Source organism: Ixodes scapularis, unplaced genomic scaffold (genome assembly GCF_016920785.2).
Source record: "Ixodes scapularis isolate PalLabHiFi unplaced genomic scaffold, ASM1692078v2 PGA_scaffold2__306_contigs__length_199485367, whole genome shotgun sequence".
NCBI lineage: Eukaryota > Metazoa > Arthropoda > Arachnida > Ixodida > Ixodidae > Ixodes > Ixodes scapularis.
The window spans coordinates 47,790,196-47,816,492 of NW_024609857.1; the positions used below are offsets into that span (position 1 = coordinate 47,790,196).

Genomic DNA, 26,297 nt, shown 5'->3' on the forward strand with positions numbered 1-26,297 from the left:
ACTGGTGATCAACCGAAAGATCCCGCCTAGTGTATCGAACCAGGGACTTCTCCATTTTCAGTGGAGCGTTCTACTACTGAGCTAACCAGGAGTTAGACGCCAGTATAGCAAAACGGGTTTTATCAGCTGCCACCAGTCTAACACCTTCGTGGCGTTAGACTGGTGGCAGCTGATAAATCCCGTTTGCTCTACTGACGTCCAACTCCTGGGTAGCTCAGTTGGTAGAGCGCTCAACTGGAATTAGGAAAGCCCCTGGTTCGATACCAGGAACAGGCGGATTGTATCGGTCGCGCACCAGTGACCTAGCTGTGCACGGAGCCTTGTGTTTGTCCTTTGTCCCTCTTGTCCCCCTTCTCCAGGGATTGTTATCGTCATTCTTGTCCAGCTCGTTTGCATGAATCGCATTATCATCTATCCTGTAAGTTAGGAATACTAAAACAGTCGCGCCCCGAAAATCTACAAACTCGAGTGGAGTTGCTCTTGAATGTTTTCTTGACGTTTTGATACAAATGTAGAGTCTACTGTTCTTGTCACTGCTTGCTGCAATCTCAAAAACGGCGGCTTCTCACCACTTCAGGCATTTTACAGCTCAAGCTGGACACTTAGATCTGACAACAATGTCGCCTCTGCTCGTTACCTTATCCGCCGCTCTGACACTTGGCGGAGTCCTTGATGCCGCCAACGTTTATAATTCGGCCACAAAGTATCCAGAACTGAGGCCTGAGCTTGGGAAATACCAGGACTTTTCGAAGGTAACCCTTTCTGTATTTAGCATGTCTTGGTATATAAACATGTCTTAAAGCTTCCTGTTTTTGTGCCTGTGTGTGTGTATGTTTTTTTGCCGATTGTTGTATTAGTTTGCAAACAATCGACATTGTGATCGCATCGATTACCATCGCGTCATTTGGGATGGGCGTACACTTTAATTTAGAACGAAAAACTGAAATATATCGCACCTTGTGGGAAAAAAATTAAAAAGACTTTCATTTTAAATTTACGAACCTCCAGGGGAACATGCGCGTAAAGCGAATACTTGGACGACGTTCCCGTACCGATAATGTAGGGGAACAAGGTGAGGCGTGTTGTTCCTAAGAAAAAAGGAGCCGCGCGGACGCCTCAGTATAAGGACTGTTTTTTGGGGTAAAAGCAAAATAAACCCATAGAAAATGAATTTATTCTTGTTCTGCTTGGCACTTCTTGTATAAATGAGGTTTCAATTCGGGGGTCTCTGTCTTAAGTTTTTGTTTTTTGTTTTTTGTTTTTTATTCAGACAGTTTTGGGGTTTTATTTTCGTAGTTTATCGGTGTTTAGCGAAAACACGGAACCCTATAGTTATAATCCGTGTCCCTCTTCTGAAGTGTTTCCCCGTGAAAGAGAAATGGTACATGACGTACCGAAGCCACGAAATCGACCCAGGCTTTGGAGGCAAAGCTAAATGCTTGAGGGGGTCTGTCACCGGCTCAATGGCCGCTGGCACGGCTCCGGTTCTTCTTGGCATTGGAGGAACCGATACGTAAGTGAAGCAAATGACCAACATCTATTTCATAGAGGCTGGAATTGATTACAAGCGCATCGTTAAAGCAAGGTAGCGCATTTTCCATGGCCAGAAATTTGTGAAAGGCGCTTGTAGTTCACTTATCTGTCCCCACGTGGCGTATTCACCTTTAACTTTTACGCCGTGTACAAAAATCTCTCCAAAGCGGAGGGTGTGCCGAGTGAAAAAAAAAAAAACTTTAAAAATAAAAAGGATAAGAAAATTAGTGTCTTGCGGTTGCAACATACTGATAACTTTATCATTCTCCCTTACAATTTCATGGCGATACTGCGATCAAAGGAAGAACATCGGAACTTCTCAACACTTTCGGAGCAGTAATTATCGCACGTATTTCTGCAGTTCTTACAGTTGACTTGAAGGTCGATGTGGGCACCCTGGAGATCTAACTCAGTGCCTATACGCTCGCCTCTCGTTTCGGCGTCGCGCGTACTTATCGGGAAGCGACCTCGGCAGTCGCAGCCCGACTGCAGTGGTACCCCGGTGAGTGCTGCAAGGTCGACATGCCTTCTTGGGCTACCACACTGGCGGAAGCGCGATAGCAGCGTGAGCGGCGGCGGAGCTCTACCGCTCTCCCTACGCTCACTCAAAAGTGGCCGCGCGCGGTGCTGTTCGCTGGGCGATCGGTAGCGGTTCCTAGCGGACGCAGCGTGACCATAGTTAGGTACCTTTAGAGATAACTGTATATTGACTTATTGAGTGAGTAAAGGTCATAAAACGTATGTTTTTATTAATGGTTGATTCCGCACAGGACGTATCTAAGGATGGATTGTAAGCTAATGTGTTGCAGAAACACAATATCTTATGCCTTGATTTATATTCACGTTCCGTCCGGTGCAATGTTGTCACCAATAAAATTATCAGATTGATTTAGAACGAAAAAGGGACGTTTGATGAGTCGAACATGTGCCTGAAACTTGAAGAGAAAGGTGCCACGAGTTTTGCTTCGGGGACGAAAGGGTGACTGACCCGAAACAGTTCGTTACCGCTACTTTCATAGAAGCGGAACATTCAAGAACGCTCTGAATAAGAATACTCGATGACAGCTGTGAATGAGCTGGTATTTCTTATAATAATACAAAATTAATAGAATGAGGATCCGGGCCGAGTGGGACTCGAACCTCTTTCCTCTGCGTGACAGCCGCATCCGTTGCCCAATCCACCACGTACGCGGCTTTTTTTATTTTGTTTTTATTTATTTCCTGATTTGGACGATGACACAAGGCGGTGACACAGAATCGCGAGAAAACACAAAAAGACACCAGCCATATTGGCTAATGTCGAACATGCTACAAGGCTTTGAAACTAGACAACAACTCAAGAAGTTGCAGCCCCTCATGTGTAGGCCCATTTTCTTCAGAAAGCACATTTGATTAACAAAATACTTACGCACGGGGCTAACATCGACATCTGCGTGGCGCACAGCTACGCGACACCGCCACATAATTTGCAGTCCCAGCAGTAGGATCATGTCTGGAACGTAATTTTCCCCTTTTACCGCTCAGTCTTTTTTGAGGATTTTTCGCAGGACGTCCCAAAAGAAGATCGCTTTCCAAGAGTCCAGGAAAGCGTGACCAATCGTTTCCTGCATTTTGCACAGTATGCAGTTGGCAGACCAAGCTACTGGGATACTTGTTTCAAGTAACCAGGCTTTAACTAAAAATGTATAACTATGCAACTTAAAAAAAAAAAAAAAATCGTGTTAGGGGTTGCTACCATTCGCTTGACTCACTTCGATAAATCCTGCCCCGGGCCTGGAATTACAAATAACGACACAGAGGAATAGTAAAAAGACAAATCAATTAAATCCTTCGTCAGTCGTTTGCGCGACACACCAGACAGTATTCGAGTGCGAAACGCGTAACTCAAAGCCAATAAGCACCAACAATATTTTCCATGTACCCGCGTACAAAGGCACTTAGATCCATGCTTGACGAAACAATAAACTCAGGAAGCGCACCACGCAATCTCACTTGAATAACGGTATGTAAAAATGGATTTCTGTGGTCTCCGAAAAAAACTTAATATATGAACAAGTTGACTCACGTACAGGTGAGAAGGAGATATCCCCCCGCCCCTCCTTTTCCCGGCCTTCACTCTACGAAACAGGTTTGTAGGGCTCGTACATTCACAGTCTGAGCACCAAACAAAAACAGCAAAAACACGGTGCATACGTTGTATTTTATATTCGCGAGCAATGAAGCAATGTTAAAACATTTCCATTTAATGCCGAACTCTTCCCCATTGTCTCTTCCCAAATCTTCAAGATGTCAGCGAACCGTTTTTACAAAATATTCATAATTTAGAAGCTTTGCGTTAAATTTCCATAAATCCCAATCAATCTTGCTTCTTTAAAGGTATAAGGCATAAAAGATAGAAGAGCGCGATCACTAAAAGACACGGGATTAACCTCATACTGCTCGCACCCTCTGACAAGGTTGAGACAAACGTAGGGTCTAAGCGCGCGTGGGTTGCACCTTGAGAATACGAAAATGAACTTTTTTTGGGGAAAACCGGTCTAAAAGTGGAGAGGGTTCGGCTGTTTTTAAGCATTGAGTCCTCTTTTCAAGTTTGCCCACCTGTGCCTCGCCAAAGAGTTTTTTGAGGACACCCCGTTTCCCAACTAAAGGTAAAACATAAAATGCAGAGCCCTCTAGCCCACCCCGGTGCTATGGCAAATACTCAAAAATGAATATTACTTAAGAAAACTGGTCTGAAGGTGGGGATGGTTGAGCCATTTTCACGCATTCGTTCTTCTTTTGAAATTCGGGCACCTGCGCCTCATCCAGGAACTTTTTGAGATAGGCCGAATTCTTAGCCGCTGACGAAATACAAACTTTATGACCGCCGACTACAAGCTGGTGCCATTGCAAAATTTTGGGCTCCAGCTCTCTTCAGATAATGTGATATAAAGTAGGATATTTCAATACGCTCCTTTTTTTTTTGCAGAGAGATTGAGATAATTAATTTAATGTAAACATTTAGTATGCGCGTAAATATTCTTTTTTTTGACAGGCGAATGTCGAGTTTAAAAAAAACACAATTATCCTCTCATAAATCATTTATTGACCGCAGTGCTCCCATTCCCTACATTAAAAATGACTGTTATAATCACATAACATTAATAATTAGCAAAAAATATTTGTGGTCGTAAACGTTTAAACGAGAACGAATCCACCTTATTTAAAAAACTGGTCTCAGGAACCCAACAAAATAATTTTGAGAAAAAAACAAGCGGACCCATTACATTTTAGATTCGTTTAGTTTAGTTCAGTCATTAGAAAAATTTTGTATTTAGCTGTGTTCTTAAATTGTGCTCGTTTGAACATCGCTGTTTTCTAAAAATTCCTGTGATGTTCCTCCGAAATATGTTTTTCTATGAATGTAATATACTTCTTAGACTCTACAGCATTTGTCATAATATTAAGGAAGGATCCTAATTTATACAATCATAACGAGTTGTTTATACATAAGAATAAAATTTACACTTCGATTAATTTAAAACTATCCGCCTTGACAATACATAAAAAAAGTTTATTCAACTGAGCAACCTGCAGTGTTCACGTCATCATCTTGAAAATGTGGTAAAATGGTAGAATGGAGTAGTAGCATAGCATATATTGCTCAGAACGTAACGTTTCAGTGTTATGGTCATATTTGCGTATTTAATAAAAGAGCTTCTATGGGAGTGTTGACGTAATCCGCTAAGAGATGGCGCAAGCGTTCGATGGCACAAATTTCCTAGGATGCGGTGCCCAATTTGCGTTTTTTACACAATCCCTTTACACATGGAAACGCGTTTTTAATGTTCTGTGGAGTTACGCGAGGTATATGAGAACTAGTCGATCGAAAACTATTGCATTGCAAGACGACTCTGGATATATATCTGAGCTGCCCGATGTCTGTCATCGTTTTGCTACGTTCTCCTATTTCGTCGGTGACTTAATTACTCCGTGCACTGTTATGGCCGATGCTCCTCTTGAATCTACCCGCAGCTTGGCAGTTCCGAATCTTACGCTTGAAGATGTGCTTTCCGGAATATGAGCTCGCTCCAAAAAAGTCGTGCGGTGAGGACAGAATTCCTGCTTTCATTATAAAAGGACTCAGGGATATATTGCCGGTGTTGATGCATGTTTTGAACATGTCCTTAGAGGCCAATGTATTTCCTCAAAGATGCAGGAATGCAGTAGTTGTACCTACACATACATCTGGTCGCACTGACTACGTTAATAACTATAGATCAATTTCTCTTCTTTGCTCTTTTTCTAAGGTATTTGAAAAGGCAAAATATAAGCGTATTTATTTTCATTTTAAATCCTCTCTTTGTCTCAACCACCATGGTATTTGTCAGGGGCGTTCAGTGAAAACAAACCTTGTATCATTATTGGAACACACTCAAAGTTTTTTATCTCGTAGATCATAAGTTGTTGCTTGCCAAATTTTCGGTGTTGGGCATGAGCATCCCGTTTTGCAGTTGGTTGTCTAGTTACCTTGGCGGAACACCTAACAGAGTGCTGAAGGAATTGTGCTTTTCTGCCTCATATGTTTCAAATACTGGAGTGCCTCAAGTGTCCAATCCGGAGCCGTTCTTATTCAACATTTTTGTCAATAATTTGGTAGACAGTGTGCTTGTGCAATCAGCATCTTTGAGCAGTTACTTAACTGAGGTAATCTAATAACTTTGGTGTGGGTAACAACGAGGGGAGGGCCTTAGAGCGATAAACTCGCAACTGAAAGTGACCCCCGATTGGCCGCCGCCATGTTTCACATTTTGACCACTAGAAACGTGACCTTATTGTTTTGCGTCTAGGTTCTAACGAAGTACCGCGCACAAAAAATTGCTTATTGATCTTTAATAACATTACCGACGAGATAAGTTATGTTTCGTTTGTTTGAAATCCGAAGTGTGGTTTTACGACAAAAGCTCGAGCAGTTTCCTAAAACCTCCGCTAGATGCCGTTAACCGCGGTGCTGTATTTTGTTTTTCTTTTTTACCTTGACACGTGTCTCCGGAGCTAACAGTATTGAAAATATACTTTATCATGTTTTTTTACAGGATCGCGATACAAATCTTGGCTCAGTTTTGCGTAAAAGCCTCAAAATTTGGTACGGTCACGTGTCTAGCGGTCAAAATTGGACAACATGGCGGAAGCAAGTGGGGTCACTTTTGCCTGGGGAACGGAATACCAGTTTTTCGCTCTAAGCTCTCTACCTCGTTGATGGGCAACGAACCGCGCGCATTCGACATATCACTCCGCGGTTTTACCGGTCGGTGGCGCGAGAAACCTTAGTTTGCTATTGGCTGCCAGTGGTCCTGGTCTATACTTCAGAAACATCCTCAGGGCACCGTTAAAGGCATTGTTGTGCATGATATAATGTTATGTTTATACCCCAGGAAAGCAACCGTGACCGTCAAATCTACCGAGGGTTATCGAGACAAGAACGCATTGGAGTTCAAAACGCCCCGTAAGTAGTCGCCTTCGTATACTCACTTTCCAAACTAACAACGCGTGTAGCGAATGCCTGCGTTATACCCATGAAAATAACATTACATTTACGTAATACATGTGTTGGTGCTCAAGCTACTGTCTTCAATACTCAATATACAGGGTGATACAAGGAGAGGCCAGGCTCTTTAAAACGACCGGACTCCGGCCGAAACGTCGAAGAATAAATCGTCCGTTGTTGCTGTTTTCACTAAGGGTTTTTTCTTCTCAGTTATATACCCACGCCTTCGGCCTCCTGCCACCATGCCCGTTGTATATATATATATATATATATATATATATATATATATATATATATATATATATATATATATATAGGAGGCCATGCGCTGATTTAATGGGTTCCAGGGCTACCTATTAGATGGCGCCAGTGTGCCAGATTTATAAAAGCGCTGGTGATTCTGACTTATCCAAGTACCGCCATTCTGTAATGGATCGTGCCGCGAGCACTCCTATTGGATGCCTGCGACGCGTCGCCATTTTTTGGCTCATGGCGCATCCCGCATCCAGACGCACACGCTCCGATTAGTCTGCTGTGGCTGCCGGTGATGCGCCGCCGTTTGCGAGCACGCTCCCATTGGTCTATATACTACAGATGCCGGCGCCGCGACGCCGCGACAAACTAGACTGGGGGCGACGCTCCGCCATTCTTGGCTCAAGTGCGTCCCAGCATGCACCAGCTTGGCGGTAATTGTTCATTAAATTCAAATTCATCCAGCGCTTTAAGCGTTTTGAGTGGAAAGCGCCTAAATGACATTAGTGTAAGAAAAAACCTGAAAAAGTTTGTGAAAAAAATTGCGGTGGCTTAGCTCTGCTATGCCAGGATATACGTAGCGTGAGCTTATGCGCACAAAATGAGAGGCGCTATCAAGCGGCTCCGGTGCACTCTCAGACTTGGCTACTGCGCAACGGAGGCACACAGCTGGGCACGTGGCGGCGACAGTGCGTCTGCCGCGGCTATGACGTCACTCTGGAATGCGCAGACCGGCGAGGCGGGCGAGGTGGGCGAGGCGGGCGCGTCGGCAGCGGAGCGCGCGGCGGCGGCTACGTGTGGCTCTCATAATGAGCCGTGCTCATTATGCGAGCCGTGCTCATTATGCGGAGCTCCACCGCCGCCGCCGCGCACTCCGCATAATGAGCACGGCTCGTATAATGAGCACGGCTCATTATGAGGGCCACGTGAAACTGCTCAACCTCGCCAGTGTAGCTAACGCTACAAAAAAGAACGAGTTTAAGGGCTAATTTTAGCGTATTTTGTCTTGTGAATTTGAATAGCACAAGCATTTGACCCGAACGTATCGATAAACGCGAGAAAAACCGCAAGACCAACCGATAGGTGTGACGTCATACCCAGAGGTTTCAACTGCCTTGCGCGTGCCGCTTGTGAGGGAACGAGTGCGGTGTTTTTGAATGCTGGAGTAAGGCTTGCGGAAGGCGCGGATTGTGATCTCTGTAACGTACGCCACGACTCTCTCCTCCCAGCGAAAGTGCTGAGGAGGAGGGGCTTCAACGCTACTTTGAAAACGCTGTTGCGGCTAACTGAAAGCAGCAATTTAAAATAGAATATCGACATTCGTGATCTTGGAGGCCAAATAAAGATTATTTAACCGTATTCTCTCAAATACAGAACCGCTTTAGTTTTCCTTTAAAGGGGGGGGGGGGGGGGGTGCAACGATTTTATGATTGAGGATAATTTGCATCTTGTCATTTTTACGTTGTTTATCGTGTCCCAGAGGATAGAGAAATTATCTCCTTCATTAAAAATGTCGCGATTCCGCTGCATAATCGCAAAGCAAAAGCCGATCTTTTCCCCCCACCTGCAGCCGCAAGTGGCAGCCGAAGGAACTACGGCTAGAAGATTACGTGACCTCGCTCGGCTCTAAGCTGCAAAATAACGCCCGCTAATGTCAGCAGAGAGAGGGACAGGAAGCGGCCTCCGAGATAGCACGCGGGAACCTACACGGCACTCCGAATGACGTCACTAGGAGGGGGACCAGGTGTGACCCTGAAGACTGGGAGTGAGTTGAGGGGTGCCCAAAATGCCAATATTTTTTCTTTTTTTTTACGCAACAACTAGGACACGCAGGCGAAATCGGTTTTCTGTTCTTTACTTCAGAAGTGTCAGAGGCCAACTTCCACAAATTTTTGACCGAAGTCCGGAAATCGTTGCACCCCCCTTTAAACAGTCACAAGGGAACGCCAAGTAGCAGCACAGTCCAACGCAAATGTCTGAACCAGCATTTAGGCTTTCGATTTTGCCGTGTTTACAAAGCGTTTTAATGATTTCTTCATTCCTTCACAGAGGGATCGGTAGACGTGCGCGTTGCCTACGTGGACTGCGACACTTGCAAGGTTTTTAGGCATCCCTATATCAAATCAGGTGAGGCTTCCAGTTTCATTTCGACTTTGCCACGTGTTGATGACTAGATTCTGCTCCCACTGCAAAATCGAGGCAGGAAATCATCAAAACCTGTTATTTTTGAACAAGGTTTGCCGCAATTAACCGGCGAATTTGAACGGGCACTCTACACTGTAATGAAGTTGACAGCGCAATTCCTCTTTCGAAAGCGAAGTTCCTACTAAAAACATGTCTATTTGAAACACGTACTATTCCGGTTGTTAAGAGCACGACAAGCCCGCAATTGGTACTTCGCGCGCCTGCCAGCCTTAAAAGATGCTCTAGTTCAGACTACAGATCTAAAGCTCCAAGCTCAAGTTCCAATCCTTGAGCTCTAAGACAAATCGTGATCTGAAGAAGGCTGTGGGTGCCGCAGTCAAACCAGAAAGCCCGATCGACTGCTGTCATTCAAATCGTGTGTGGTCTGTTGTATTAAATCTTTATCAAATTAATGTCCAGATTCCGGTCTCAATACGTCGTTTTCCGTAATCACTTTCAATACCTGCGAAAAAAAACATACATAGCATTCTGCTTTTTTTTTTTTTTTAAGGTTCTAGGAATGTCCAAATGCCGAAATTTCAGCTCGAGTTAAATTCAAAGCGAATAATTCCGAATAGTAGCCAAAACTTGGGCGGTGAGATTGGCTAGTGAAAATCAAATATTTAATTTTAATGCAAACAAAAACGAAACACCAACCGCCTACACTAGACAAAATACGCTATATGTTTATTCTACTACTCTGAACGAAGAGCGGAGTGTAGCAATCAAGACGGGGGTTAATCAGCGTTTGCCATATTTGCTGCCAACAAACTTGAGACGCAATTGAGATGTGTTTCACCCATTCGCGTTTGAATACACACGGTCGACAGCGTGATTACTGTCATGTAGGGCTGAACGGCTTTAATCTGAGCCGCGCTTTCAAAGTGCTTGGCAGCTGGGACACAACCGAACAGTTTATGAAGGCCACCGAGGCTCTAATACGATTTCTGAGAGACACAGGACTTTCGGACAGACTCTAAATGACTGAGAACTTTATATGAGACTGCTTACATAATTCACTAGATCATAATCATCTTCATTGACAATTTTCACCTCATATTCCTACCCCACTGCTATGTCTTTCCTTCCCCTTCTCCCTATCCCCGGTGCAGAGTAGCAAACTAGAACTGACGTTCGGGTTAAAATCTCTGCCTTTCCTTCATAAAGCACTACTACTACTACTCAAAATAGCGACATGCGTGGTTTGCCGGTTCCTTTCGAGCACGTCCAATCAGATCGTACGCGAGTGCTTTAAGAAATATCTATTTTTTTTTATTCAACTGGTTAGTTAGTAAAGACTTTTCAAGGCAGACTTGATTGTTATTCGACCGAAAAGATTCAAGGACTTCGTCACCGAAAAAAAAAAAGTTCTTCAATAAACCCAGATTTTGTCCAGCAGAATATTGTGTGTCGAATTAAAAAACTGGAATACTAGTATTTCAAAAATTGTACAGAATTATTTGGGCAATCACTATTCGAATCGAAGGTGAAACTCGAATATCCTCACACCCCTACTTTTTTTTCCTCATTCGCAAAATGTTTTGCCTGGGGCTTCGCCTTAGGTTGGAGGCACGCTTTCAGCGTCTACTTTTGATCTAATCTCTGCGCGCTTAAAAGATGGATCGTATAATTGTTTTTCTTTGTAATTCCTTCGTCTAGTGAGACAAGCGAGCGCTGCTGTATCGCTCGCTTGTTTGCCTATGTAAAAGTGAAAAAAAGCTATTTGCCACTCCAATTTAGGAACAAAAAGCTGTTCGTCTATTTCGCCAAGGATTGGGCACGGCTGTTGGAGAATGATACCGACTGCTATTTTCACCTTGGCTTCAATCGCCACCCCCTTCCATTGCGATCTGAATGAACATCGTACGGCATGCGGTTGTGTGTGATGCACGTTGAAGGCCAAATGCTTGAAGTGGTACTACACTGGCTGAATGTCTTGTATACAGCTGAGACGCCAGACGCCTATTGAAGCTGACTAACTTCCGGCGGTATAAAAATGCGCAAAACACCATTCCTTAATTAATGAATTGAATAAAAAAATAACAATGAATGAATGAATGCCGTTTCACAAGTATCACAATGTATTATGTACTAAAGGCCATCTATGGGTGCATACTGATACTCTCTTGTTTTACATTTATTACACTTTTTAGATCACAAAAGGTGTGCAGTTGTGTTAACAATTTACCAGCTCAAACTTCTTGTTAGCATTCCTTAAATTCTAACAGCGTAACTCTGCTGCTGGTGTCTCCACTCTTTGTATTTCAGGTCCTGCTTGCAGCGTTTTGGTTACGGAGAGTAACCTGGGAAAGACCACCTTCTGTGATTTTGTCTTCGACCTGCTTTGCGGTGCCTCTCCCAAATATCAAATCTACGAGGAAGGTTGCAAATAAAAACGCTAAAAGCAACAACTGTCTGCATTTTGTTGACGAAATACGTGTAAAGAAGTTGTAGACGCCTTTTACGTCCCAAGTGGAAAGACCCTAGTCAAATAATGTCGACGACATATGGAGAATTGCATTGCAATATGTAGGAGGTAAACTAAGGTGGCGCGTGATTTATTACTTGAGAACGGAAATTTTAAATTTCCGTTCTCCGACTTCACTTGGCAGCAGCGGCGGTGGCATACGGTCAGCAGCTAAACAGCTTGCAAATTTTCTGGAGAACGTTGGCTGGCCCGTCAGCAAGATCAAGTGAGCATCACCTGTGCGGGAGCACTTTTCATCGCACCGTCACGTTTTCAAGCCAGCACGCGCAGCGCTGTCATCCGCGGCGCCACTGCAGACAAGGACAGCCCAGCTGATTGGTCCGCCAGCATCGTTACCACCAGCGAAAGCCCACAAAAGGACGGCATCTCTTCTTCGGCCACTTCACTTGGCAGCAGCGGCGGTGGCATACGGTCAGCAGCTAAACAGCTTGCAAATTTTCTGCAGGTTAGTAGTTGAACTTCTGCTTTTGATTTGTACTTACTGTTGTTGCTGCTGCTGCTGCTGCCTTGCTTGCTTCCAACTGTATTGTTTACTTACTTTTTTTTTTTTGCCATTATCTGGAATATTGAATTTCTTCCGGGGAACTCTAGAATTATTTTGTAATGGCGTCTTGCGTCGGTTGTGACGAACCAATTGATGAAAGGAAAAATTCAGTGACATGTGTGGAATGTAATTATTTATACCATTTGGGAGCCTGTTCAGGTGTCTCTGAATCAACTTACAAATCGAAAGGTGAAACATGGCGAAATGCATGGCGCTGCCCGACATGCAGAACAGCTAAGTCAAGGAGCAGTCAGAGTGGGAAGCAGAAATCAGATGACAGCGATGCGACCGCTATACTCGCTGGAATTCATGAAAAACTGGAGTCGCTCATGTCACTAAAGGCAACTGTTTCTGCCATCGAACTGTCTGTGAGCATGATGTCGGCGAAATATGACGAGGTACTCCAACATATGCGTCAACATGACACCGACATAAAAGATCTAAAAAAAAGGGTGACAAACATAGAAAACCGTGACAGAGAAATAAACGTTCAACATATTGCCCAGGACTTGAACGCACTCGAATGGCAAAGTAGGAAAATGAACCTTGAGATACACGGAATTCCAGTGTCTGAGCACGAGAACCTTGTCGAAAAGTTAAACCAGGTCGCTGTAAAACTGGACGTGCCGGTACTTTCCGAGATTGAGGTTGTTGCCTTGCACAGGCTACCGGCGCGACAAGACAAAGTGCCCGGAATTATCGTTCGCTTTGCAAGACAGGACACCCGTGAACAGTGGTTCAATCAACGGAAGAAACTAAATCGCACAGGAGAAGACGCATACATTCTTGAGAACATGACTACCCAAAACCGTGCTCTGCTCTGGAAAACAAGAGAATGGGCAAAGCAAAATGATTACCGCTACACGTGGCACCGAAACGGTGAAATTTTCGTGAGACGAACCGACGGTGATAAGGCCATTCTTATCAAGAGCGAGATGAACTTGCAGCATTTGAACTGAATAATGTTACTGTTTTTTTTTGTTTTTTTTACATGACTACTTCCATAAAAATTATGCCAGAGCCGAATTATTTTTTGGCCTCTGAATTAAAATCCTATCTCGGGAATGAGTATAGTAAGTCATTCAAATGTTCAGCTCGGAACAAAACTGAAGAGCTTGCTTTATTTTTTAATGAATTTTGTTTTTTGTTCGATGTTATTATGTTTTCAGAAACATGGTACTCAGACGACAGTGATGTTTTTGAACTGCCAATGTATAATGGATACTTCCTGAATAGAACAACTGGGCGCGGAGGAGGCGTGTCGTTAATGCTTAGAGATAATATGTGTGGTGAGGTTTTAGAAGAATACTCGATCATTAATAAAGACTATGAAGTGCTATCCCTGCTTGTGAACAAAAATCTTATCTCTGTGTTTTATAGGCCACCGGACGGGAGTTTGACGTCTTATTTTGCTTTTCTAGAAACATATTTTAGGTTCGCAACAGAAAACAGATATAATATTATTCTGGGGGGTGATTTTAATCTAAATATGCTTCAAGACACCCCAAATAAAAGACAATTAGAAGTACTGATTAACAGTAGTGGTTGTACGAATGTCATTACCTCACCTACCAGAATTACAGCAGAATCATCAACTTTGCTCGATTTGTTTATAACAAGTTTTGAATTACCCTGCGTAAAATCGGGGATAATTAGTACAGATATAAGTGATCATCTAGGTATAATTTTGTGTGTGAAAAAAGAAATATCTAAAACTACAAGGAACAGATTTCGAGGATCCTTTCAGAATATTACTGAGTATAACCTTTGTGAATTTAGGACTAAAATCTCGGAACTAGACTGGAACGAAGTCTTTAATGAAATGAACGCTGACGAAGCATATAATTTGTTCTTAAACAAATTTCAGCAACTATATAAAGTGTGTTTTCCTTATAAATCTGTTAGATTGACCAAAAGAAATCGTAAACCATGGGTAACACCAGAGCTTCTTATTAAAATTAATAGAAAAAATGTTTTGTATAAAAAGTTTGTGGAAACAAGGGAGCCTGAACACCTTAAAGTTTTCAAATCATATCGAAATAGACTTACAAAGGAACTAAAAACAGCTAGAGCAAGGTACTTTAGTAACTACTTTATATCATCATCAATGAGGACAGATGTCACATGGAAAAAGCTTACCAATGTTCTAAATCGTTCACATAACATGAAACATATCCAAAAAATACGCCTGAATGATAGGGACCTAACGGATCAAGCACTAGCAGACGCTTTCAATGATTATTTTGTAAACCTATCAAGAGATGATCCCGATACAAATGCTTGCGCGTATATCGAACACAGAAGTAGTAGCTCTATCTTTCTTCAGCCAGTAACTGATAATGAGGTGACACAATCATTTTTATCACTAAAGAATAGTAGCAGCTGCGACGCTGACGAGTTACAAATAGGTCCGATAAAATACGTTTTAGATCTCATATCGCCCTGTTTGACGTATATCTTTAATTTGTGCTTGTACAATGGGGTATTTCCCCAAAAAATGCAGATTGCGAAAGTTAGCGTTCTCTATAAAAAAGGTGACAAGAATGATATAGGTAACTACAGGCCAATCTCAATTTTATCAGTGTTTTCAAAAGGCCTCGAAAAAATTCTACTTTCGCGTATGGTACATTTCGCAGATAAACACGGTTTAATCTCCCCATCACAGTTTGGGTTTCGCAAACACCGTTCCACAGAATTGGCACTCCTGGAGCAAAAAGAATACATCTTGAAAAGCTTTGAAGAAAAAAAAATGACTCTTGGTATTTTTATTGATTTCAGCAAAGCATTCGATCACTTAAATCACAGTCTGCTACTAAAAAAATTACAAATGTATGGATTTCGTGGACATGCATCAACTCTCATAACATCTTATCTTGCACATCGTAAACAGTACGTTCATATAAATGGTTATTCATCTGACATTAAACCCATTCTATCTGGCGTTCCACAAGGAAGCATATTGGTCCCTTCCTTTTTAATTTATATGTTAACGATATTGTCAATATTAATAAAAGTGTTAAATACGTAATTTACGCTGATGATACAAGTTTATTTTTTGCCGGTAACTGCTGTCAGGAACTAGCAATAAAGGCAAATCAAACGTTGAAAGACCTCGCTACTTGGAGTCAATGTAATGCTTTAAAAATAAATGATAACAAAACAAAAGCAATTTTATTTCGCCCAAAAAGTAAGAATGATTATATAACTACTGATATTGTTTTAAATGGAACCAAAATAGAGATTGTATCTAGTTTTAAGACACTTGGCGTTATATTCACGGATGGAATGAGTTGGGATGAACACGTAAATTATATTTCGGTAAAATTGTCACGAGTCGCCGGCTTAATGTATCGTCATCGCGATATTCTGCCCACAAATGTAAAATTAATTATTTATAATGCATTGTTTCTCTCCCACATTCATTATTCCTTCTTAGTCTGGGGTACTACTACGAATACAAATTTAAACAAAATACTTGTGATACAAAAGAAAATATTGCGAAGTATTTGTAACGTGTCATACGATCACCCTAGCGAACCTCTCTTTAAACGTTTAAATTTGATGCCTGTAAATAGATTATATAAATATCGTTTATGCATGACCTATAAATCCGAAGTACAAACAAATCTTAATGCCCTTAGTGAATTGGCGTCTCTCTCGCTAAGAGTAGCAACATATCCTACTCGAAACACGGAAATTTGGACGCTCCCTATTTGCAAAACTAACTACGGTGAACAAATGTTAAAGTATGCACTTCCTCGACTGCTTAATTTTCTTGTTACTCACAACATTGACCTTCCGACAACATCTGTAAAAAATCTCCGAGCATTTTTTTCTTTTGCAAATGTGATTGCTTAGTTGTCATGTTTCATAAACTAAATTTTTGCTGAATTGTATAATGCTTTGCTTGCATGTGCTTTGATTTTGTTTGCCTTTTTGTCCTGTTCTTATCTCTGAAATTGTTATCTTTTCTCTTGGTTTTCTTTTTGGATTACTTGTGCCACTGCTGCCATGTGTAAGGAGGGGGGGCCGAGGGCCCGTCAAGCTGCATGATGCAGCTTTTTTCCTCGGTCTCCCTCCGTCATTTGTGTTTTGACGGAAAATAAACATTATTATTATTATTATTAAATTAAACTCCCGTGGCAAATAATGGCTCACGTCAGTGGGGCCTTTTTTTTTTTTCAGGCGCAGTTTGGTCGCATCCCAGGAAGCACAGAGCATCGTAGCGGTGCGCGGTCGTGTATTACACTACTGCATAGAGCACGTTAAAAACTCCAGGCTAGCGGTTGTACTGCACTGGCTAAATTGCTCATCTACAGCTGAGAGACAAGTCTCCCGTTGAGTCAGACTAACGTCAGGCTGTAAACACATGCACACAACAACACGAGAAAGCACAAAAAGAAAAAAATTGCCACGAAATTAAATGGGAAATATATATTACAACGCGGGTTCTGAAATTCAGTCTTAAGGCTGGATCACATGTCCGAAAAACCGACCAAACATTTCACAAAATTTTCAACATGCAAAATATCGTTATATGTTGAATAGTGGTTTCAGAACTATGCAGTATTTATGGCTCGATGATTTTAAATACGGTATAGTTAAAAGAAGATCTGCCATGTCTATATAGTAAATACCCTCAAGTTGTTCGCTTCGATGGAAAATTTCAAAAATGTATCTAACTTGAGAACTTTCCCTAAATGTTCTCAATTATATATAACCGCTTCTAACAATCTCTCACTTCCCTAAAAACATTTATTCTCTGCTTCGATGCTTTAGAGGTTCATGCAAATCATAGGCACCAGACAAAATACCGAAATACAAAGACAAGACGTTTTATACGACGGCATTCATAAGTCTAATGTACCAGCTCCTTGGCAAGGAACCGTCCAAACTACCTCTACGGCGCATGCGAACAACTGACAACCTCGACATGTGGGAAAAACAATATGATAAATGAGAACTCAGCCTAAAAACGACAGATCTAGACTAATTCAACAAAAAAAAAAGTTCCACAACGTTAAAGTGCTCAACGTCACCACCTGTACCGAAACGTGTATTCCCTGGCAAGCCACGACCATAACAACAGGTGTTGCACTGGGTACATCGATATATATTTTCGTGCTAAAAGCTTCAAAACAGAGATGAATGTGACGCGCTCTTATTTTTATTACGCCTTAATTTCCAAGAAGCGTGGCGTGACGCAGCACGGTTATACTCATAAACAAAATTGTCTTTTATTTCCTTTTCGCGATTGCTTTTTTTTTTTTTTAAAGCCAATTACATCGATGCACGCAGGCAGCTCGGCGAATGGAGAGACCGCAAAATCGTTTCCACCCAAAATATAAGTTTTACAATATCACCCTGGAGCATGACGTTTTTTTCAGGTGATCGCACCATGCTTAGATTCACGTTGAAAACATAGCTTTATGTCAAAACCGTTAATGTGCTTTCACCACTCTTCTTGCTATACGCATCCGTAAATCGCAGTGGTTAGCTCTGTAAGCGGTGTACAAAAATTACACGCACAGTTTTTTTAGTGCGCTGTTTTACTGGTCGAAACTGCTCTACACCACTCTTCCTGCTTTTGTAAGGGTAAGGTATCGTCTACGAAGATGCTTATTAGACTTCTAGTTGTGGTAGCGATCAGTTTTGTTGAATTCTTTGGGTCAGTTGAAGGAAAAGCAGTAAAACAACATTACGCCACGGCTTTACCCCACATGGCCACGTATCAGAATGAAGAAGCGGTGAGTATTTTCTTTATCCGATTAATTTTCAACGGAAAATCACACCCTCGGGTGTATCTGGGAGTACAGTGCACAGCAGCGCACCCGGAATATCTATGAAATTAGTCTTTCTGAAATCTGTTCATTTAACCAAATGGGAGATCGGCATCGTGCGCCAATCGTCACGCAATGTCAATTGCCTCGCCTTTGCCGCTGATACTACGCGACCATGGCAGCATGATAACGGTTCTCCTATATACACTTTGGTTAAACTGATATTTAAGGAATGCGAACCACTCGTATTCCGAACTTATTTTGGGGCGGTATATATACACAGTGTGCAAAACGTGATTTTTTTTTCTTGTGCCGTAGCTTTATTATTAATTTTGTTTGCAGTGCTTCGCAAATCCAGAGATGTGGTACTTGGTGTATCGGTCCTTCGAGTACGACCCAGCGTTCGGCGGCAACGCGAGATGTGCCAGGGGCATTGCCGTAAACCCCTGCAACGGTTCCGGCACTATATCCTTCCAGTACGGCCAAGACCAGGCATTGTACGTGACCTGACGACCGTTCTATCCATAGCATTAAGGGCGAGTGCTCTTGTTAAATGCTTGTGTCTCGCGGTAATTTAAGCCCATTCACATGGTGCCGTTCGACTACACTCGACTGCGTTGCGGGGCCTCTACATACAGAAGCTCGCGCCTGTATACTACCACGTAGTGCTTTTCAGTATGCGGTGACTTTTTTATTAGTTAGGCCAATGCGAAGGTGATTGATAATATGTAATAGCCGTGCGATCTCAGTGGCTAGAGGAGTGGACGCCTTTTTATTAATGAGACTGCACGCCCATTCGAATATTATACAAATCACATTGCTCGTCGGTAAAACTAATTGAAAAAATATTATTTCGAGCGCAACGCGTAATCGTTTCTGTGTGCATGGCGGCGTATTATACGTTATGCAACAACTGAATGTGTGCGTCATGACAAGACTTTTCGGGCACGCTCAAAGTTTCACGGCAACCAAGCACCGCAGGGTTTATTCCTTATTGTATCCAAAAGTATTAAGACATAGTCAAACGTTGTAAAGAAAGAAAATGTAGTCAAACGTTGTGTAATAAAACAAATGCCACTCTGTGACGGCAACTTTATGCTAAGAACAAATACTGCGTGTCCACCTTCCCCCAGAGAAAGCAGTAGTGTCAAGTCCTGCGAGCTCCGGCGAAGAAGCCAGCATTTGACGAATACCAATGTCGGTCTGGCTTGAAAGCGTAATGTGCGCGGGTCAAACGGGAACGATACGACTTCCCATTGTCCCTGGCGAGGCACGAACCGTTGACGTTGCGCTTCGTCATTTCTTTAACACTCTTCATCTAGATCACACTCGGTGATCGGTACATCACTACGTTCTCTGCGGGGGAGTATGCGCGCTGGGATGTTTTCGCGTGTGCTGGAGATTGGGAGCAAACGACACCCATACGTCCTTTGAAGGCCCCAGACAAGCTTGCTTTGTATTTTCTGCTCTAAATACATCATCAATTTTAACATTTGAGAGGCCTCTATTTGACTGTGCGGACTTTTGAAGCAACATCAGCACAAAAGTATTTCTGAAAGTAGTACACTCATCAGAGACCCCTGCATGCACACTTCAACAGCGATGCACTCGGAACTCCTATCACCTGCGGTCTTGTATATAGTTTATAAGATGAGAAAGGCGGTTTAATTGTCACACCGTCTCAGTGTCGGAAATCCGTCAACATCTTTCGTCACAGGCAACGCCGTAACCGTTTAAACATGATAACACCCTCACAAATCATTGACTATATGTATCTGTATAGGGCGTTTCTGCGAAAGCTTTAAATAATCCCTAAAAATATGCTGTTTGAGGTAAAAAAGAACTTTTTGTGGGAACAAACTACCACTCTTAGCGGACGTCAAGGATTGCAAAACATACTAATTAACAAGACAATTAACTAAAACTTACTAATTAATTTTAATTAATGAAAATAAGCATACAGTTCCATTGAGAAGCTTGCTCAGCGTCCTCGAAAACCAGTAAATCAGCTCTTATTTGAAAGATGTAAGGCTGGGGCAGCATTTTACGGTGTTCTGAAAAAAAGCGCTGAGTTTGTATGCGTCTCTAGGTTCCGGTTTCTTATCCCAGCGCATCTTTGCGCCCGCGGTCCTGTTCCCCGGTGGTCGCGGCGTGAAGCCACCGCCTCGCCTCCTTCGTAGGATTGGAGGGAAGCACGGCGGACGTGAGTCACGCGTCTCAGCCCCTGGGGAGCAGGACCGCGGGCGCAAGGATGCGCTCCGATAAGATAGTGAAACCTAGAAACGCGTCCAAATGGAGCGTTGTTACAGAACGCCGTAAAATGGTGCCCTGTCTTATATATTTCCAAAAATAGTTGATCTAGTGTTCTCCGAAGATGCTTGGCAAGTTTCTCAGTGAAACGATACTTTTATTTTCACTCATTTAAAATTAATTAGTCTATTTTAGTTAATCATTTTGCTAATTATTATCTTTTTGTAGACCTTGACGTCCTCCGAGGCTGATAGTTCGTTCCCGCAAAGAGTTTCCTTTTATCTCGAACAGCATATTTTTAGGAATTTTTGAAAGATTTCGCAAGAACATCCTGTAGCGACTGAAAGAATACCGTTTATTCAGTTGTGCTTCAATTATATCGCGGGGCAAGTTTTACGCTGACAGATGCAGTGGCCTATGTGATTGCAGTAAAAATGAGCGTTCCCATAAATCATTCTTGAGAAGATTTGGACTACACAGCGTGTACTCCCTCCCCAACAAATTCACAAGTACTCTTGTTTTTTCTTTCGTTTTTACAGAAATAACTTGCGTATTGCCGAACGCTCAATCGCCTTCCAAATGTAGCGCTAGTGGTTCGAACAAGGTACCAAATTTCTGAACTTGCCTTCATCTCATTCAAACGTTATTAAACCGATTTTCGAAAATTTGTAATGGGAGAATCCTTGGCTGCCGACAAGGCCAACGGATACATTGAGACGAATGGCGTCAGCTAACAAGATCGGGCCCCCCACCTTTTCGCAATGCAAGGTTTCAAAATCACTCCTAACTTTCTAACAAGACAACAGTTAGTCCTGAAACTTTGCCACCTGGACTGGACCGCCGTTTCTGCACAAACGATACGATAAGATCGGCTCTCCGGTATGGACTGCGCATGCGCGAGTTCACTGCTGCCTTACTGCAGTCCATTGTCCAAACCGTAAGCTGTGATCGTGTTGTCAAAGCGGCAGACATCAGAACGGTTTCGACTCGCTCATAGAACGGCTGTTCTGCTGCGGGAAGAGGCTTGCCAAAGCTTCGAACGGGAATTAAAGCATTCATGGTTGTGCCTGGAAGAAATGTCATGGTGGCGGTAAGAAAATCAAGTAGAATTCACGAAAAATAAAACAGAAAACAAACGGAACGTGGACAAGACACCGTGGCTTTCTTACAGTCACATTGTTCGTTTGTCTCACTTGGCGGGGATGGTGGGTTGGAGCGTCGCTCTTCCATTTTGATGAAGGCGCCGACGACATGGGTTCAAACCCTGTCCGATGACCCAGCCATTAGTGGCTAGGGTGTACTGGATTTTCAGTGCGGAGCGGAGATGAGCTACGTCGTCTTTGTGGAAGCGAAGTTGGCATAGCGCATCCACTTCATATATTGATGCGATGTCGAACGTCCCTAGTCTCGCCGTCAACAATCTCGTCCTTTTAGATGCGGAACATCTCTTGCTCGGGTCTATGTTCCGCGGCGTCGTAGTCCGCACTCGCACTACGCATGCGCAACTCTCCTCCTTCCCTCTCTCCAACAGCTGCGCGTTACTCTCTCCGCTCTCTCTCTCTACGCCAGCTGCGTGCACTTGGCGTGCTTTCGCTTCTACTCACACCGCGCGCGCATGCGCAACTTTCCTCCTCTAGTCTCCTCTCCTTCAAGTGTGAATATAAGCAGCGGTAGCGCGCTGCTTGCGTTCAGGGGAGGAAGTGGTCGAGTGGCTAACGCGTCTAGCTCGGAGCATGGAGCACGGAGCGAAAGCTTTCGCTGGGAACCTCCTGGCTTCGATCCCCGCCGCCCGTTTCGATCTCGATGAGTTTCGTACCGGCACATGAGTGATGCACGTTAAAAACCCCAGGTTAGCGGTTGTACTGCACTGGCTAAATTTCTCATCTACAGCTAAGAGACCGATTACCCGTTGAGGCGCATCTCCATCAAGGCTCTATAAACATAAAGAGCAAACCAATTCTGCGCGTTCACCCGCTGTTGACTCCACTTCACTCCGTTCTTCCGATGAAGTGTGATGGAACGTTGCTCCGGATCACCCCATGGTTCCCCTCGAGAAGATGGTGTAATTTTTGGGTTATCTGAGTCATATAAAAGCTCTTTCTCTCAGTTTTTCTCGCCGAATAAAGTAAATTCGAACTCGTCGTCAAAGCGTTCCAGCGTCACAATTGCCGTGATAGTTGTCTGTTCCTTTGGTAGACGAACTGTTCAGTCACGGGGGGGGGGGGGGGGGGGGGGGGGGGAGGCGCCGCCTCATATTTAGCGTTCCCATTCAATCAAAACGAAGCAAAATATGGTTAGTTCCACGAATTTTGCTTCAGGCTATTTCTGAAAAGAGGTGTTTTTCCTTCTGTTCCGTGCAATTACCACCCCCCCCCCCCCTCTCCCCACAAAAAAAAAAATAAAAAATAAAAAACATGCCCTTTTTGTGCCCACTTTACGAAGCCATTGCGCATTTCCGTTGCCAGGGGGCGCGACCTTCACAAATCGTCTGCTAGGTGGTGTAAGCTGGCTAGGTGGCGTAAGCTACCGCCCGATCCAAAGGGCTCAGCCGTAACGCGATTCCCTAAAAGCCGTTTCATGGAAAGCTACCTGTCGGAACTCTCGATACGATGTACCGATTGTTTGGTCTGTCGACCGTGTTTTATTCTGGTTCTCTAAAACTCTTTATTAGTTCAGCGATGCGTAGTTTATTTTAGCTGCAATATAATAGTCTCGTTGTTTTTGTCTTTTCTTTTTCTTTTTTCTTTCCTTTTGGGGGGGGGGGGGGGGTGGGCAGGGGGCACGCTGTACATTTGATTATTAAAACAAATGCATTGTGGAGACGTTGTTTTTAATTCTTATTCGTTTTTACCAGCAACGCCAGTGTGACATTCAAGTCTTCGAAAGGATACAAGGTGCGAAATTACATGCAGCTGAATTTCCCATCCGGTGAGGAGTAATCACACTATTTTCTCTGTATTTGTTCACTTGGAAGTGTGCGCGTTTCTGCACCAACACACTGTCTACAGAGCAAGCCTGCGTTTGCATGCGCGTGCGCAGAAATAAGATTCGCGTGAGGCTTCTGCGCATGCGCAGTGCCGACAGCAGCGCCACCGCAGTGGCGTTCCGTCGGAGCGTTGAGTCGGCCCATAGAGAACCCAGGTGCGGGATTTGCCATGTGGCGACCTAAAATTACTATATAATGTGAATTCGCGAGCTTCCCAAACGCTTATGTGCAAAGACAAAACACGCCGCTTGTTAAAAAAAATATGGTCTTCGCCAGAGCAAGACAGACACGTCTATAGGAGAACGCGGCCATTTTTTTTAAATCACCGGTGCATGGAAGAGGGGAGACACCATCTGGGGCGTACCCCAAGTTTTAGGACTTTTCGCTAGCCCATTTTTTACTGGCCAAAGAATCAAGATGCGAATATTGGTTATGGTCACATACAGTTTAAAAAACGCGGGACCTATCACGTTTGCACTTTAAATCGATTGCGCAACGATAATAAAAAGATCAGGAGTCGGCGGAGTCGAAGGTTATAAGCGTGGGTGACTTAAAATACAGCCCACGTGATCTGACAGTCGAAAGAGTACTTATTGGTGGAATACATATGAATACATCCGATGCGCCTGCCTTACCGCAATCTTAAACCCGGTTTAAACTTTCATATAGTCTTCAGTTTTCTAACGCCACCCCTTCCTGCTTTTGGTTGCGGCAGCAAATAATTTAACCTTTAGATTATGTTTAGTTCGCTCGATAACTGCGTCCGTACTGGAAGAGTCCCCGCTGCTGTACACCACGTCCTTGCGTCTCCTATTGAGCAAGCTACCTCAATGCGCACTCTTACCCAATCTCTCGATTGAACAGCCACCTTTTTCGCGAGCTGCGGCTTGTTCCTGTACTATACTGTTGCGAGAGAAGATGGGATTTATCTAGACATCCCTAAACTCTGTTTCTATGTACGATAGATTGTAGCGGACGGAGCTATGGTTCTCAGCCAATTTATCGTATCAAGTGACAACGCGTCACCGCGCCCCCCTCAAAGGTCACGCGACGCTCACGCGGCATTCGATTGACTTTTATGACTTTGGCGACGTCTCTGTTCCATCGTAAGTTAAAAAAGATGAAAGCCGCTTACAACTCCCTGTAACGCCGAATTAGAGCGCAGCTCTTGAGGAGGAGGAGGGGAAGGTACGGAGAGGGGGCTATGCCTTTCCTCCTCTCCTGCTCGCGTCCCATTTAGGGGAAACTTTTCCGCTAAATTTGGCAGAGAAATTTTCTTCTAGATCTAGCGGGGAATTTTTTCCCAATAAAGTTTGTGGGGAAATTTTTACGCTATATTTAGCGCGGAAAATTTTCTGCTAAATCTAGCGGGAAATTTTTTCGCTATATTTAGCAGGGAATTTTCTCCGCTAAATTTAGTGGGGAATTTTTTTTCGCTAAATTTAGCGGGGAAAATTTTCCGCTAATTTTGGCGGGGAAAATTTTCAGCTAGATTTAGCAGGGAAACTTTTCTGCTAGATTTAGTGGGTAAAATGTTCCGCTAGATTTAGCGGAAAATTTTCCCCGCTAAATCTAGCGGGAAATTTTTTTCTCGCTAAATTTAGCGGGAAAAATTTTCCGCTAAATCTAGCCGGGAACCTTTCCGCTCAATTGAGCGGGGAAATTTTTTCGCTAAATTTAGCAGGGAACTTTTCCGCTACATTTAGCGGAGAAAATTTCCCGCTCAATTTAGCGGGGAAACTTTGCCGCTAAATTTAGCGGGAAACATTTTCCGCTAGATTTAGCAGGGAAATTTTTCTGCTAAATTTAACGGGGAAAATTTTCCGCTAGATTTAGCGGGGAAAATTTTCGCTAAATTTAGCGGGAAAACTTTTTCGCTAGATTTAGCGGGAAAGATTTTCCGCTAGACTTAGCAGGAAAATTTTTTTGCTACATTTAGCTGGAAAAGTTTTCCGCTAAATTATAGCGCAGAAATTTACCCATTCTGCACCGCGCAGTTACGCCGACGGCGACGCCGCTCAAGCCGTAAACGGGTGCCTAAGAGCTGTGCTCTAAAAAGAGCATATATGAACAGGTGAAATTAGAAATCTTATGCCACAACCGATGGCGGGCGTGACGATAAAAGAATAGCAAGTTGCACCTAAAACTATTTTTAAGTCTCCTTCTTTTTTTTTTTTAATTATGGTAATATATTAGAGCAGACATGCAACTCTTTCTTTTCTTCGTTTACAGGTCAAGATACCTATAGCAATCACGACTTCCGAGTGTATTCGTTATACACAGATTGCAGCACTTGCTCTGTCTTTTGGAGCAACTACGTGGAAGAAGGTAGGACAAACACACCGTTAACTCGACACCCCCCCACCCCCCCCCCCCCCCCCCCTTCCACCCTTTTCTTGCTACGAAGTCCGTCCTTGCGATTTTCTCTCTAAAGTGCTTTGCGGGAGAATAATAACTTCAGGTGTTCTTGGTTGTTGTTGTTTTGTTGTTGTTGTTGGTGTTGTTTTTTTGTTGTTTTTTTTAGAGAGCCTGTGCAGTGTACATTTGCGAATATCAGCGTGTGAAATGGTCGTTTTGAGAGAGACCATTTATGATGCACATGCTAATCTCGACTCGCAGGGCCCGCTTGTAGTCTGGTCGTTCCCGAAAGCAACGTTGACAACATCCCGCAACACTGCCATTACATATACGACATGCATTGTGGTCCCACCAAATACTGGATCTACGACAAGAGCTGCGGTTCGAAGGACTGA

The 26,297-nt window shown here is 43.3% G+C and overlaps 1 protein-coding gene across 1 annotated transcript; it reads left to right on the plus strand.

The window, feature by feature from the left end:
- The first annotated feature begins 617 nt into the window (after positions 1 to 617).
- On the plus strand, positions 618 to 26,297 carry LOC115321863. The gene is made up of 6 exons (XM_042291378.1): positions 618 to 752; positions 1,359 to 1,513; positions 6,948 to 7,018; positions 9,362 to 9,439; positions 25,777 to 25,872; positions 26,164 to 26,297. Exons 1-6 carry the CDS (start codon positions 618 to 620, stop codon positions 26,295 to 26,297), a joined length of 669 nt encoding a protein of 222 aa, XP_042147312.1.